The 16632-nt window shown below is 41.5% G+C and overlaps 1 protein-coding gene across 3 annotated transcripts in view; it reads left to right on the top strand.

Moving 5' to 3' along the window:
* LOC148024828 (uncharacterized) overlaps positions 1-16632 on the top strand; it is a 65705-nt gene that overhangs the window by 30163 nt on the left and 18910 nt on the right. For all 3 annotated transcript variants that reach the window (XM_087694481.1, XM_087694478.1, XM_087694480.1), the window contains 5 exons: positions 5933-6265; positions 6435-6536; positions 6705-7002; positions 9340-9488; positions 9683-9967. In XM_087694481.1, coding sequence (XP_087550607.1) covers positions 5933-6265; positions 6435-6536; positions 6705-7002; positions 9340-9488; positions 9683-9967 — 1167 coding nt within the window. The remainder of the gene's footprint in view (positions 1-5932; positions 6266-6434; positions 6537-6704; positions 7003-9339; positions 9489-9682; positions 9968-16632) is intronic.

Genomic DNA, 16632 nt, shown 5'->3' with positions numbered 1-16632 from the left:
CACTCTGAGCTCGCATTCTGGTCAATACTCAAGTGCTACAAACTGGTATCAGAGCCATAATGGTTCATGCAAGCCACAAGTAGTAGTCACCAGTTGCAAGCTCAACGGGATAGTGACAGTTGTAAGACCCAGGTGACACGCAGATAGAGGAGACTAAGGTGACTTCTACAACCAATATGCAAGAGCACGACCAAGCAATAGGCGAGAAGCAGACGAGCTGTAACCAACCTTCCTTTCGTGGATAGGTGGTAAATCCCTGATTACAACTTAATTACAGCAACAAACAATTAATGCAAATTTGAAAATACAAATTTACCTACTGATCTTGGACAATGCATACCTGATTGGCCCCAAAATTGGTGTCCCTTTCGGTATTTCTTTAGCTTTATTGAAGAAGAAGTTGATTTATGATGGGATTCTCCCAATCCCTTTCGGAATTCCAACTCCCCTTGCTGTTCAAAATCACCAGCAAGTTTTTAATCTGATTTGCTCCTTGATTCAAGCAATCAATTGGTCTTCACCCGCTTTGATGGAGATGGAAAATGCCCCAAATTCAATTATTTGCTAGTCCCTCCACTTGAATAGGCTAAAAATAGCTTTAGTCCAGTTGAATCCAAGTCTTGGAGCTTCCAATTTTTGGCACGCTTCCCAAGGGTGCTGCTAAACCTTAATTTCTGTTTTGCAGATTAGGGTTTACAACAGAGAAATCTAAAATTTCTCAGCTTTTAGGGGTCCAAAAGCTGAGATTTTTGAAGCAAGGTTGTGAAATAGCTGGGAGATGAGATGAAAAGCTGTAGAGAGAGAAAATTCAGAGTTTTGTCGCGAAGAATGACTGAAAATCAGTCAAATGCAATTACTGCCCTACCACAACAGCTTGTAGATGAAAAGAATTGAACAAAATCAATTATTTATTACTGTTGCCCTATCTCAATAGCTTGTAGATGCTATCTCTTGCTGTTGATTGGTCCTCTTGCCCTTGGCAACCTCAGAAGGTTCTCCAATGGTTGTAAATCAGACCAACAACCTCTCCTCCCTCTCTCTTGTAAGCTGAATTTATAAAAAATGCCTCTCTCCAGTCTCTAAAGACGTTTTTCAATCTTGCATGGGCATTTTTGTCAAGTGGCAGCCTTTCCAAATGGTTTGTTCAGCATTTTTCATAATTAAATATTAATTTTCAGCCTTTAAATACTGAAAATTAATCTAATAATTATTTCGGTGCCATGAAAAATAATCTGACCTTGGTTTTCCCCAGGTTCACAGTTAGGTCTTTGTCTTGGCAGAAGGCTTGTAGTGCGTCCAGTTGGCGCTGTAGCCTTTCGGGTGTGCTGGAGATGAGGACTATGTCATCCGCATATAGTAAGATGGGTATCAGTGTCCGTCCCAGGCTCGATCCCTCCTCGCCCAATCTATCTATGTACTCTGAGATCTCATCAATGTAGAGGCCAAATAGGGTGGGTGAGAGTGGGCATCCCTGCTTGACTCCGATGGTGCTGGTTATCTCCTTTGATAGCCCTCCTGGTGCCCGAACTCGGCCCGTTACCAATTCGTATAGTGCCAGTATCCCCCATCGCATTTCGGTTGGGACCTCCAGTTCGTGTAGTCTCTGCGTGAGCCTCGCTCGTGGGATTGTGTCAAAGGCCTTGCGGAAGTCCACGAAGCAGCAGTACACCCGTCTTCCATGTGCTCTGCCCTCCTCTATGATGGCTCTTAGTGTGAGGATATGGTCAAGGGTGCAGAACCCCCTCCTAAACCCTGCTTGTCCTGCCGCCCGATGTTGGTATTACTCTGCCCACTTGCTCAGCTCGTGGTCCAGTATGGATCCATAGAGCTTGACTAGTACATGGCCAACCATGACTGCTCGGTAGTTCGTGGGAACCATGGGGTCTCTGGCCTTCAGGATAGGTATTATGGTGTTGGCTGACCAGCTGGCATGGAAGCCTTCGCATAGGGCTCTGTTGAACATGTGTGCTAGGAGAGGTGCCAGTATGTCTCTAGCATGGGTCAAATGCTCTGCTACCAAGCCTTCATGGTCTTGGGCACAGCCATTTTGGAGTCTATCAATGGCGTCCCGAACCCGCTCCATGCTGAAGAATGTGGATGATCCGGGTCTGCTCCCCGGGGGCCGGGGTAGCTGGGGCTGCTTGGGTACTTGGTATAGTGAGGTTGCATATGCGTGCCAAGTGTCCGGGGAGGTGATGGGCGTCTGGGCTCGAGGTTCCATTTTGGAGAGGTAGGCTCGTTTCTTCCGTCGCACTAGATGACGGAAGATCAAGCGTGCCTGTTTATGTGTGTGTACTCCCCGTGCTTCGTCTTGTTGAAGATGGAGCCGGGTTTCCCTGCACTCTGCGTCGTACCAGCTATTCTGTGGGACATTCTTGTTCGGAGGGGTGGAGTGGGGGGATGTGTGGGGGAAGTATTCGGTAGCCGAGGTGTGTAGTGTGCCCGCCAACTGTGCTGTGACCTCCTCCAGGGGCGCGTGGGGGTCCATTTCCAGCAGGCTCCAGTAGAGATGGTCGGAGTATGCGCTCGCAGTTAGCCTGGTAAAGTGGTACCTGGGGAATCTTGGGGGGTTGCTTGCTGGGGGGGGTTAGGTCATACCTGCAGGTTATGTCAAATTGCAGGTCGGCAGCCACTGCGAGTGGGCGAGGTGATATTTTAAAGGACTGGATGTCGGGGATAAGTGATAAAGGGCCGAGGATATAGTCCATTGTGCTTGCTCCGAGTTTCTATGTGGGTGCTCCATGTGCCCCCCGTCCGATGCAATTGGCCGCGTGCTTGTGTGGGAAGCATGTGAGGGCATCCGACCCGGGCCATCTGTTGAGACCGTTGAGGATGGCTAGTCCATGTGCCCCCCCTAACGCCAATAGGTGTTCACCATATTCGGTGCATTCAGCTGTGTCCTGTGATGCCCGGTTGAGTCCTATCTCCTTTGGTGCGATCTCTTTGTACATGTGGTCTTCGCTCTCGAAGAAGGGGGTCTGCCTCTGTGCTGTGCGTGCGTTGAAGTCTCCGGCCAACATGACATCCCCCAAGCTGGAGTAGTGCATGATATCCTCGTACAGTGGTAGGTATGGTGACTCGCCCTTCGGTGATGCGTATGGGGAGTGTGTTGGTGGGAAATAGAGAGAGAGAGAGAGGGAGATGCAAAATGAACGTACAATTGATAGAGCGTGCATATATAGGCTGAGGTATACACTTATGCCCCTTCACAAATTAGCAGCCTAATGCAAGCTCCTGCATCAGTTCGTGTGTTCATGTCTTGCTCTCCCTCTCTATAATCCCTCTTGCGGCAGTTCGTGTCTCTATTGGAGTGTCCTCATTCTCTTTAGGCCTGTGTGTTGACATCTTATGTGAGTAGACATTGTTGTGTGTAAAAAGTGCGTGCTTAGGTGCAAACACCTTTTACACTACTTAGCATTAAATCACATGGTCAAAATATTGTATCACCTAAAGGTTGAGTCTACTCTAAATGCTATATAAGCTACCTTCCCAAATTCCACTTTCACAAATCCCCCCTTCAGATCATGGGTGGCTGTGAACTCGTGACATGAAACATATGGAAAAAATAAAAAGGGAAGGTCTTATCTCTAACAGTTATTAGCGTCTAGTCCTGTACAATGATTCTGGAAAGGAGATACATAAGTGTGAGAGATGCAATGTGAGGAAGATCACGACATGGTCTATTGAAAAGCTCAAGGACCCAAAGCAAGACATGGTTTGAGAGGTGTGTGTGTATGGCTCAAAGGCTCATCAAAAGTCAGTGTGGCTTAGAGGCATTGGGCACATGACCAAAAGCCAAACACATGGGCATAGCTTTCGGGATCAACTTAGAGGTCACACAGGAAGTGGTTATGATCCCCCTTGAAATATAGCTCCATTGTGGATGGGAAGGAAAGAAAAATAAAAAGAAATACAACTCGTTTTGGATTAAAATTTGGGCAGAGAACCCATACAATTATTTAATAAGTGATGGAAAGGTCTTAGTGCATGTGCGAGCATGGCCAGTGTCTAATTCCAACATGTTTATATTCTAATTTTAAAAATTTTACTGTTATTTTGATTTTGATTTTTAAAAAATTTTATCGGGATAAAAAATCCCCCTTCAATTTTAATGTCGAGGACACCGCGATCAATGTCGATCGCTTGTGATGCCATTGCCAAACATTGGATGCTTGGCGGATCATTTTTCGGCCGATGTTGAAGGCACGAGCACTCCTGTGGTCTTTCATGGGTCATCGAAGGCCCCAATTTGATGTAAATAGGTGCCAATGTGAAAAGCTCCAAAGTTCAGAGAAGAAATTTTGAAAGTTTGGGCTCAGATTTGAAAAGCCCCAAACTTTGTTCACGAAATTTGAAGAAATTTTGAGCAATTTGCAAGGCCCCAATTTCATATGAACTGCCCTTAAGGAGAAAGGAAATTTTAACCTTAATAAAGTAAGGTTTAATTAAAAAACCTTATTCTAATGCCAAGCTTGTTGAGGCAGATCTGAGGGGGCTCAGACGTGATGGCAGATCTGATGGTGGGCAGGACCAAAACATCACAGGCAGCAGATTTCCTTGCAGCAAGTGGTCAATGCGAAGTCCCCAATTTGATGTAGATAGGTGCCAATGTGAAAAGCCCCAAAGTTCAGAAAAGAAATTTTGAGAGTTCGGGCTCAGATTTGAAAAGCCCCAAACTTTGTTCATGAAATTTGAAGAAATTTCGAGCAAATTGCAAGGCCCCAATTTCATATGAACTGCCCTTAAGGAGAAAGGAAATCTTAACCTTAGTAGAGTAAAGTTTAATTAAAAAACCTTATTTTAATGCCAAGCTTGTGAGGCAGATCTGAGGGGGCTCGGACATGACGACAGATTTGACGGCAAGCAGGACCAAAACATCAGACAGGTGGTAGATTTCCTTGCAGCAAGTGGTCAATGCATCAGTAGTCAATGCGATGGGCAGGACACGCATGTCAAACAGGTGCAGGACACACATGTTAGACAGACGGCAGGTCAACAGGTGAGACAGACGTCAATCAGTGCGGACTGATGCTGATGTGCCTTGGCAGACTGGCACTCAGGGGGCAGGGCAGAGGGCAGCAACCAGGAAGGGCAGTGGGTCAGCTTCTTCTTCTTCTCCTCCTCCTTCTTCTTCTTCTTCTTCAAGTTTCAGCTTCTTCCTCAGTTGTTGCTGCTGTTGTATTATGAACAGCGGGTCATGGGCTGTGCACATAGGTTGCTGCTTCACTGGGACAGAGGTTGCTGCTTCACTGGGACAGATCATCTACTGCTCCGATACCATTGTTGGGTATGGAGCTCGTGTGTGACCAGCAGGCTGTGGCGGATGGAACTCCATGGAGGATGAAAGATAGATTGATAGTGAGATATGTGAGGTATGTAGAATGAAAGTACAAGTGATAGGGTGTGGATATGCAGGCTGAGGTATCCACCTACACCTTTGACCTTTATTTAATGCTAAGTGGTGTAAAAGGTGTTACACATAAACACACACTTTTACACACAACAATGTGTGTGCACACATAGGAATAAATAAATCTAACAATGACATCCGTGGACTCTGTTCATACGTGTGATGGGTGGCATCACTCCTCAATCTGCTGGATTGTTTGGCCACATGGGAAGGATGGGTGAATCTCTACTATTTGGATGGGGGCATTTGTGAGCAGGTCAGAGATGTGTGAACCAAGGACTAACGAGTCATTAGTTTGGTTTGTTCTGAGTCCTTAATATTTTTGTTTATGAGGATTATATTCATGCATTGGCAAGCTATAACTATAATAGATATGCATAATGGGTTACTGGATAGACTATAGTCTTTAAGCTCCTTATCAAGGGTTGGATTGTTTGTTTGTTATGGCATTTCTTGAGCATAATGATTTTTTATGAGGTATAGATAAAGCTTACCTTCTTTTGTTGGTGGATCTTTTCCCAGGTAAAAGAGACTGATTCAGTGATAATCGTGACACATGAACCTTCTTGGTTATTGGATTGGTATTGGGGCGGCTTTACAGGTGCAAATGTATCTCATTTGATACAAGACCATTTAAGAGGTCGATGCAGGATAAGAATTGCAGGCGATTTGCATCATTTTTTCCGTCATTCAGTAACCAAATCATCTAAGGTTCCTAATGTGGAACACCTTATTGTGAATGGATGTGGAGGGGCATTTCTCCACCCCACCCATGTATTTGCAAGATTCAATACATTTTTGGGATCTTCATATGAGAAAAAAGCAGTTTATCCATCATTCGAGGACTCGCAGCGAGTGCGTACATAGTCAAATGTTCATTAGTCTTAACAAATGGTGCTTGGCATGCATGGTCATAATGTTGAGTTGTGTGTAGGTGGTTGGATGCATGTGTGCTTGTACAACTATGTCATACTTTACTTCTAATTCTGCAGAATAACACTCCATAACACATTTTATTTTGCAGATTGCTTTGGGCAATATCTTAAAATTTAGAAAGAAGAATTGGCGATTTGATGTTATTGGTGGGATTGTCTATTTTGTCTTAGTGTTTTCTTCATTTCCACAGGTAAATGAGGCAAACAAAAATTCACAAACATATTAGAGTTTCTTGGTGTCCTTTATTGTACATTTGAAGAAGTGCTCTATCTCTGTCTATATTGTTTTTCTCTCTGATGTTTGTTCAGTGGGGAAGCAAGATAGGCTTGTTCACCAAAGTGTGGGGTTGTTTTGACAGTGCAAGCTGGATAACATTCTACAAGAGAACACATTGATTGAGCTGATTCAACAGCTTTGGTGGACACTTTGGGCAGCATTTGTGAATATGCTAGAGTACTCATACATATCATTGAGTGGGACTCTAGTGCTTTTGGCCATTTCTTACCTTTTTGTTCCGGTTAAAATTTCAAAAAAGCGCCGTGCCTTTTTGGGGCTCATTCATGTCAGTGCCCATTTAACAGCTGCGATGGTTCTCATGCTAGTGTTGGAAATTGGCATTGATATATGTATACGCCATGGTCTTTTAGGTGCTGCAGGTATTTTTTCTGTCCTAGATAGATATTGGGTTCTCTGTACTCATAAGACTTAACATGGTACTTGATCATGTTGACTTCTCTATAGCTATGTTCTGTTTTTTGATTAAACTTAAAACTTTATAATTACAGATTTCATGTGAAAACCAGAATTAGCATGATACTCAAATTCCTTTTCTATTTACTGTTGAAAAGAGGAATGAATGGCTTGCTGAGCTTTTATACCTTTTCACTTAAAGTTCTGCTCTTTCTCACGTTACAAGGTTTTGCTCTTTCTCACATTAAACTAAAGAAAACTTCAAATTCCATTCCCGATTTTGCAAGCTACGGGCATTGTATCCAAAGGCTTCTTGGAATGCTAAAAGTCCATGCTGATCTTTAGGAAATCATAATGCCTTTTAGGACAGCATTATTCTAAGGTTTTGATTGGTAACAAGAACTTGGAACTTGCTTAAGGAATCTTTTGTGCATAAAATATTAAGAGGTAATTTGTGAGTATTACCCCTAAATAAAGGGTGGTTGGTGGTTGTGTGAGTATTATCCCTAAATATCTGTCGCAGTGCTGTTGATGAGATTGAGCTCTAGGTGGAAGTTGCTGAGCTGGAATAGAAAGCATTGATTTTGCTGAGTTGTAGTATCAATATATCACACCTAGTGTGCTGATTTCGATTGGTTGACATCCTTTAAGGTTCCATGAACCTTTAATAGAGCAGAGACTCTCTCTCTCTCTCTCTCTCTCTCTCTCTCTAAAGTGGGAAGTTAGGTAGGGGAGATAAATGATAGGTAGTTGGAGAGGAGAGAATAGATTAGAATGTGAGTAGGTGAGGATGAGAGTAAAGAGGAGAGAATATAGCAAAGTGTGATGAGAGTTGGTGGAGATGAGAAACAACTAAACTAATGACAAAAAAATTAGTCCTAATCATGCATAAGCTTGGAATGATTTGAGCTAGACAAAGTGCTTCACAAAGCCAAGAGCTTTGTGGACTGATACCATGATAGGAAACATGGTGTCCACTACTCATGACTTAAATCTTAGCTAGCTATGGAGGATTATACCTCAAGGTGTTCATGATGTGTGGATTAGAGACGAAATAAGTATGTAGAGAGAAAAGAGAGAGAGAGAGAGATGGACATAATCTAGATGCAAAAGAGAACGTTTTTCATTAGATTCACAATGTGTCATGATACAAAGAGAAGAAGCCTCTTATATAGGTTGATACAAGTTGCTTTGCTGACATTATTGATGACCTCAAAGTGAGTCTACCTAACATTCTTTCATAGGTGTAGACGAGTTTAATACATCTTCCACTTCCACCAAACAAAAAGACATCCAAATGAGCGTAGTTGAAGAGCCTATTTCTAACATGTTTCTCTGTAAAACCTAGTGTATGTTCAGTCAGTCTCCGATGGACTTGCATGCTGGAGATGGTTGCTCATAGCAAGCTTCATAGTAGAAGTGAAACCGTAAGTGGGAAAGCATTGGCTTTGGAAAGGGGAGGCTGCTTGAGTGGTAGAGGAGCAGAAGCTATTGCAGTCATCATATTTGCTTCTCTATTTGTTGGGCTCAATCTTTTGCAACATGTTTGTTTTCTCCAAAGAGTTCATGTCCAAAGGCTAGTGGAGGACTAAAGAAGAGCACAATGAGGCTGAGGAGAGGTATTGGAGAAGGGCTGCAAGAGGGCGGAAGGGACTTTTCTTGAGGTGGGGCGTAGGATGAGAGAAGTAAGATAAAATATCTTTTTTGTGGGGTGTGTGTGCGTGCAAAGTAGCAGATTGGCTGGACAAAGAATTAAAAAAAAGTGGAGAAGGAAGCAAGTGTGGCACAAACTGCAGGTAATGAGAGGAGATATATAGAGTTTCATGGCGGCATATGAGCATGTTTGGATTCGTATTGTTTTCCATACGTACAACATATGAGAACATAAGAAAAAGTTAAAACTATGGTTGTGTGCATGTCTGATGAGCATACGATCTGAACTTCTTTATTCTGAATAAACATTATTAAGGGCACATGAAAAAAGTTGTGAGGGCTTTAGCTTTTGTTCACTTTTTTCATTCCAATGGGGATTTCTGTAGAGGTAGAGGTTAGTGTGGAAAGCTCATAGGGTTATATGATGATATGCAAGTCTTTTGGATTTATTATGATTTTTAAATTGGTATATTTTGCATCTAACCTTCATATTCTCTGTTTGCATCTATGTTGTGCATTGAAAAGAAAAAAAATCCCTCTTAGTGTTTTTTGTTCCCTTTGCCTCCTTAGTCAACAGTCAAGGTGATCCAAATTTTATACATTGGTATTTGTGTCTCAACGGTTCTAATTCTTTTTTATTACAATTACAGGCTATCATACACTATATGAATGGTACCGATCCTTTGAGAATGAGCATTTTCCTGATCCAACCGGTTTAAAGGCTCGTATGGAGTTCTGGACCCTTGGGCTGTATCCAGCTTGTATCAAGTATTTAATGTCGGCTTTTGATGTGCCTGAGGTTTGTAATGTACTTCTGTTGTAGGACGATGATCATATGCACCTGTTACCTGTTGTGCGCTGGTTGTGTTTATGAGTTTTGTCCATATATTATACTCTGCTATTGTGCACCTGCCTATCTTCTGGGGCAATATATATTTTTAATCTGCATGCCTATTTTCTTTAGTAGTAATATAAATGTTGCCTGTCATGCAGGTCATTGCCGTAACCCGCATGAATATTTGTAGAAGCGGGATGGCTGCTTTACCTCGGGGATATGCTCTTGTATATTATATTGGTATTTTTCTGTATTACTGGGTTCTTTCAACCCCTGTTGTATCACTTGTTTTCGGCTGCTACCTGTACATCTGTATAAACTGGTTCCATCTTCACTTTGATGAAGCATTTTCCTCCTTACGTATTAGCAATTACAAGTCATTCACACGCTTCCATATCACACGGGCGGGACATCTGGAAGTATATACAATAGCTATTGATAAGGTATGCTACCTTCTATCTTTGTGGCTTTCTAAAATGATGGGCTGCTGTTGTTTCTTTCCTACTTAACAGATTAAGTTCATCTCGCTGGCCTAACTTTCTTGGAAACATGCTTGGGTAGCATACTTATCTCTACTGCTGCATTGACGTTTCATGGGTGATTGGTCTGCTGGATATACTGAAATTCAATAAGCCAATGCTGCAGCTTGAACATTGTCTATGACAGGAGGACCACTAGTGCATTTCGCAATGATGTTACCTACTTGAAAGAATTTGGTAGAATGTCTGTCACTTTCAACTGCTTAGCCCACCACTAATGCTTTAGATGTTTGCATCTCGTCTTTTTATATCTTCCAAGCTGACCACCTACACCTGATCAATAAACAGCTCCAGCTTTGTCAAGGGCTATGGAAATCTGGTTTGACATTGTAACCTTGTTAGAACAAACAAGAGTGCACAAAAATTTATAGGCAACATGACTAACAAATGTATACTCAGAAGAATGGAATGAGATGATAAACAGCGTAACTGTGAAACACGTTTCACTGGCCCTGAAATGCAAATTGCCTGATTGGCAGAAAATGCTTTACTGAAATGTGAAATGCAATGAAATGCCTAACTAAACCATGATATTCTTTTACTTTTTGGAAGTTTCTTGCACGCATATCGTATATAAGATACCATTAATTCATCTTGTCTAATCAAGGAGGGTTCAGTATTACCTTGTCTTGAAAGCTTTCAAACCATCATTAGTGATGATTCGCTATCAATTAGCATCGGGATAAGTTAAAGACTCAACCTCACACTAGTAGATACATTGTCAAGAAAAACGATGAAAAGAAAAAAAAATCTTTAATGTGTTAGGTCAGTGTTTTGGTTAGACGTTTCACTAAGTCTTTGGCCAAGGGTGAAATGTTTCAGGTTGAAACGCTTTGAAGCTACAATGTTAACACGGTTCTCTTGGATGATAGTGAAATATATGAACAAGTGAGATCTTATGAATGAATGAGCAAGGAGTGGAGAAGCCAACTCTGATGTAGTGGGAACAAAGGCTCAAGCTCGAAGTAGAGGTGTAGAAGAAGCCCACACATACTTTTGTGACTTGGGGTTTGGGGCTCAGGCTATGGGTGTTGAAGGTGTTGATGATGCAGTGTGGGGATTGTGGTGCCATCTAGAGCAATTGTTTAGCAACCTTTTATTGCGTTTCAATGTAAGGCAGCACATGGAAAGTTGGAGATGTTGGCCAGGATAATGACAACAACAAACAACAATGCCTTTTGAGTGTAGGTTCTAGGATGAGGATGTAGTTGTGGGCAGCAGTCAGGATACTGACTGATGCTGAAGGATGCTACTACCTCGATGTGTAAACACACATTACCATGTGTTAGTGTGTGAACAAACCTTAGTGTGTGTAAGTCTAGGATTAGGGTTTAGGGGAATCCCAAGGCTGTTATCTATCAACTATCAACTTATGACATCAATCTATATAGCTTGTTGCGTGTGCAGATCTAAGATCTCCTTCTCTCTTTTTGTCCTCCCTAGTTAGATATGTTCAATGCCTCTCTCTCATGAAGTGCCACCAATGATCCATGGTGCTCAAATTTGTAATACTCCTGTTGGGTTGCATTGACTCTGTAAGGTGGCTTATTAGGTGGGCTACTTCCATGGATAAGATCTATGCCATGATCTTGTGGCCTTTTAGATGATAGTTGCCGTAGAAGTGACTGAGAGAAGTAATCAATACACATTTAGAGAAATGATATGCGATCCTTCTCTAACTTAGACAAGTTCCCAACATTCTCACTATCATCTTTATCCTTAGTAAAAACCAAGTATGCTAAAAGATGATTTTTCATTACTTTAGAAATGACAATTGTAGATACAATAGGGACAGATTCACCTTTCAACTTTACATCAAGTGTGAGTGTATATTTCTTAAGTTGAATAGTGATCTTTTTTGCACGAGAATCAATCACTACATGCATACGGTGATACCATGGCATACTAAGCACACATCGCAATCCTGAAGTGGAGCAATGAAGAACTCTTGGCTGTCCACATATCCTTGTATATGCAATCAAAGCTTTCCAATGAGCGATGTGATAGGCTCTGTATGGCTTTTACATGCCATTCCAACTTTCCCTATGGGTCCCATCTTATCCTCTTTGATGCCTAGACGGGCTGCTATGTCTACAGAGATGAAGTTGGCTCATACACCATTATCGAAGAAAATCAATGCATGCGAATCCTTAATTTTGCCCTATGTTGTGCATAACTTAGTAGCATCATCACTGGGCTAATCACTAACAACATCGGGCACCAATCCCATTGATGTTTTGGGCTTCTTTCCTTTAGAATCTTCCCGATTTTCTGATTTATCAGCTTTCTACCTATTCGGAAGTCCCTTGCAATGTGACCCTCTTGTTCCCCAATAGTCCCTTGCAATGTGACCCTCTTGTTCATGAATAAAACATTTGTTTGCAGCCATCAATTCCTTACGTTGTGTCAATGTTTTCGAGCTCTTTCTTTGCTATTTTGGCCTTTTTATAGGCTGATTTTCAGATCTGCTCCTTTTCTCAGCCTTAAACAACTTTTTATTCAGCTTCTCCCTACTCTCTAGGGAGCCCGAATCCTTTCCACACAGCAAAGCATCGGCTGTAGCAGCAGTCTCTATGAGCTGAGACATGTTAGACACGATGGATTTAATGCAAAAATCCACGATTCCTTTGGGCAGCCCACAAACATATTTGTCCACTTGCTCATGAAGGGGTACGCGATAATAAAAAGTAATAGGTAGCAATGCATCCCAAAACTTCTTATTATATTGCTCCAAATTCTTACATTCCTTAGCATTCAGCTTATTCCAAGCTATCATGATGTCCACCTTAAAGAAACTTGTCAACCAATTCGATGCAAACATTTGCATAAATTGTACCCACGTTGACAGTGCTCTACCTTGTATCAAAAGAGTGGACCACCACTGCAATGGATTTCCTTTCAAGAAAGTGGTTGCCTTTCGAATCTTTGAGGACTCGGTGAAGTTTCCCCTTGAATAGGTTGCATCAAACTGCTGAATGAAAGTCAAAGCTTTCAGCTTATCTTGTGTACCATTGAAGGACTCAAACTTCACTGCCTTTCCACCCTCATCTAGTCTTTCGTTGCACCTTTGGGTGTCAAGTTGTCATACATTGGCTGCTACAAAAGGGGTGCATTTGCTGAATTTACATAAAAACCAACACCAAACAAAGCATTTGCCTCACCAACATTTATTTCTTGAGCCCCATAAGCATTTGGGGATGCAGATGCATTACCAAATATACTACTTTGTGTCCCAGGCATCAAGCTAATGCTGCCATACATAGGGTTTTGTACATTTCTAGCCATACCCGAATACATTGGGCCTTGCACACTGCACTGGTTGCATATCATAGTGATTTGTGCTATACATTTCCGTATGTGGTCCTTGTCCATTCATAGCATGAAAAATCGTGCTTCCACCAAAGTATCCTAGCTGCCCCATCATAGCAGGCATGCCCATTGTCCAAAATCCATTGGGTATGCACTTCCATGATTGCCTTGCATTTGCATTCCTTGCCCTGTAAGTATCAATTGTTTTGTTTCATTTGCATCTTTGGAAGCTTCAAATGAAGGCTTTGGCATTACCTTCGGTGCACCTTGTTGTCCCGAAGGTGTAGAAGATGTCTTTTTCTTTTTGCCCTTGTTGTCCTTCTTCGGAGCATTCAAAAATAGGGTAAATTGAGGACTCTTTGCTAATTTAGCAAAGAGATTTGTTGCTGTCCTCATTTGATTCTTAAACTAGTCATCAAATTCCTTTTCACTTTTCTAGTCATCAACCTCCTTATGTCTTGAAGGCTGTGAATCTTGCCTAACAACAACATTTTCAGCTTGCTGTCCATGGTCTGAGCCTTGTCCAAGATCAAGCATTGAATTTTCTTCATTCCCATGTGAATGTTCATACTAAGAGGCATCATCATTGCTTGATGCATCTCACTATATGAATATATATTATTGTACTTTCTCAACTGAGAGAAAAAATCAGTACTAGCACAAAGCTTTGGCTTGCAATTAGGTGCCTCGGGCCCACCAAATCAAGGGATTGAGTGTTATCCTGGCAATGGAGCCATGAAACTAGCATTCTTTCTTGGAAAGGGTGGTAATTCTTTGATTAGCAAACGAACATAACTTAAATTGCACAAATTACCTTAATAATCTCGGATATTGGATACCTTGTTGGCCCTAAAACTGGTGCCTCTTTTGGTATTTCTTTAACTTGATTACTAATGGAATGAGTACAAGCTGAGATTCACAATCTCTTTTGCCATTCCAAAAGCCCCTTTACTAAAGCAACAATCAATAATCAATTTGGGCCAATTGTTCCTTGATTTTTTACCCAAGACTTGCACAAATGAAACCACCGACTAGCCAACTGTTACCCCAAATTATAATGAATTGGTTGGCATTGGCATTTGAATTCCCTGACAATTAGATAAATTTCAAGTACTAAATTCAATGTACTATGTTTTCACCAATTGGCACGGGTCTCGAGAATCCTAATTTCTATAGAAATTTAGGGTTTATAGTAGAGATCTCTTTGTTGTCCACCAAATTTGACTGAGATCTGCTCAAAATGACTGAGAAATGTTGAGATCTCTTGAGAATGGGTTGGAGAAGGTGAGAAAGAGCCAAGATGAGAGAAATTTGATTTTCGTTGTGAGAAAATCTTAAATTTTGTCTACTGCTTGCTCTAGCCAGCATTTAATGCAGTTACCTATTGTTAGGTATCTCCGAAATGTTGTCACATGATTAGTAATTCTGTTGCCAGCCCTTGGAAGGTGATTCCCTGCTGTCCCTTGCCTGTTGAGGCCCCCAGATGGCTGTCTTCTACAGCAAATTACTGTCCTTTAAAAAAAAATGAACTAGTCTCTCTCTCTCTCTCTCTCTCTCTCTCTCTCTTCCCCCCCTCCCCCTTCCCAAAGTTGTAAACTAACTGAATGATTGAGATCAGCCCCCAAAACGTTTTTTCAATTTGCATGGGCATTTTTGCCAAATGGCAATCTTCTAAATCCATTTTTGAGCATTATTCAGCCATTTAATTATTTTTTAGAATTAAATAATCTTAAAAATTAATTTCAATTCTTCTGACCCTACCCAAAATTAAATGTGCTTATCCATAATTAAATTGGCTAGGCCATTTGCAACTTGGAGTGATTCCCAACCTCTATTGACCCTTAGACTAACATTAATGAATTAATTAATGCTAGTCCCTAGTGTCACCATCGACACTTATTGGCAAATAACTATCCTAGGGTCAAAACTGACACCAACTGACTCCCAAAGCCCAACTGGCATAACTTATCACAACTTTTGCCATTGATACCCAGTGCATCCTCGAGGTCCTTGGCTTATTACCATGAAATAACTGTTATGTGCATCACATGTGCTAAACAACCTTGCACATTTGATTAATAACTTAATCAAATGTTATCAGCAAGATTAAAGCATATCAAAATTTCACCTCCTTGTAACAATGGTTTGCCAAGTTATCATTTTCCATCCACTTTGTATCTATTGGTGAAACAATGCTGAAGCTTCACCAAGAAGCGTATGGGAACTTTACCTCTAATTGTACTTGTCTCAAACCTCGACTAGGCTGTAGGTATTTCTTTCCCTCAAGTATTGCGATGCTTCATACTTTCACATTGTTGCAATTTCAACTTATCTAATATGCAATATTGCATCCGGTTGACCAGTCCCTCATGCGTATCTAACACGCTATGAGTACTAGATGCATTAGGCACCATTCTTATTTGTATACTTTTGACCATTGCAATGTGACTGTGTATGGGAATTTGTATACTACCAGCCATACCAAGATACATTTTTCCATACATTGTATATATCACTAGCCGCATTTTTATTCATAACCAACACTATATAGAGCATTTGCATGACTAGCATTAGTACCATGAGTCCCAAACACAGTGGGTTGCATATATGCGTTGCCAAACTTGCCACTTCATGTCCCAATATCATGCCAACATTGCTAAACATGGGGTTATGTATATTACTAGCCATAACCGAATACATTGGGCCTTGCACACCAAGCATTGGTTGCTACAAATGATAGGGAGTTGTGTCAAACATCGCCATATGCAGTCCGTGACTCACCATAGCATGGAAACTAGTGCCACCACCAAAGTAACATGGCTGCCCCATCATTGCATGCATGCCCTACTATCCAAAAAGCATTGGATTGGCACTTTCAAGTTGGCCTTGCATATGCATCAATTGCCCCATTGGCATCATTTGCTTATGCTCACTACCCTCGTTTGGAACATCATGATGTTGTATTGGCTCTTCCTTCTGTACATTGCTGTTCCAAAGCTCTCGAAGACGATTTCCTTTTCTTGCCTTTACTGCCCTCCTTTAAGGGTTCCAAGAGCGCATAAATTGAGGATCATTTGCCAATTGCGTAAACATTTCGGTTGCTGTTCTTAGTTGCTCTTTAAACTGGTCATCAAATTCCTCTTTCTCTTGCTGATCATCAGCTTTTAAAGGCTTAGAAGGACCCACATTTTGGTCTAAACCAACATTATCAGCATGCTATCCATGTTGCATGCCTTGTCCAAGATCAGCCATTGCATTTT

The sequence above is a fragment of the Lygodium microphyllum genome, chromosome 15 (genome assembly GCF_053477565.2).
Source record: "Lygodium microphyllum isolate KBCC chromosome 15, Lygodium_microphyllum_v1.1.10, whole genome shotgun sequence".
Classification (NCBI taxonomy): Eukaryota; Viridiplantae; Streptophyta; class Polypodiopsida; order Schizaeales; family Lygodiaceae; genus Lygodium; species Lygodium microphyllum.
Note: the sequence above shows the minus strand (reverse complement) of the source record. Positions and strands in the feature narration are given on the sequence as shown.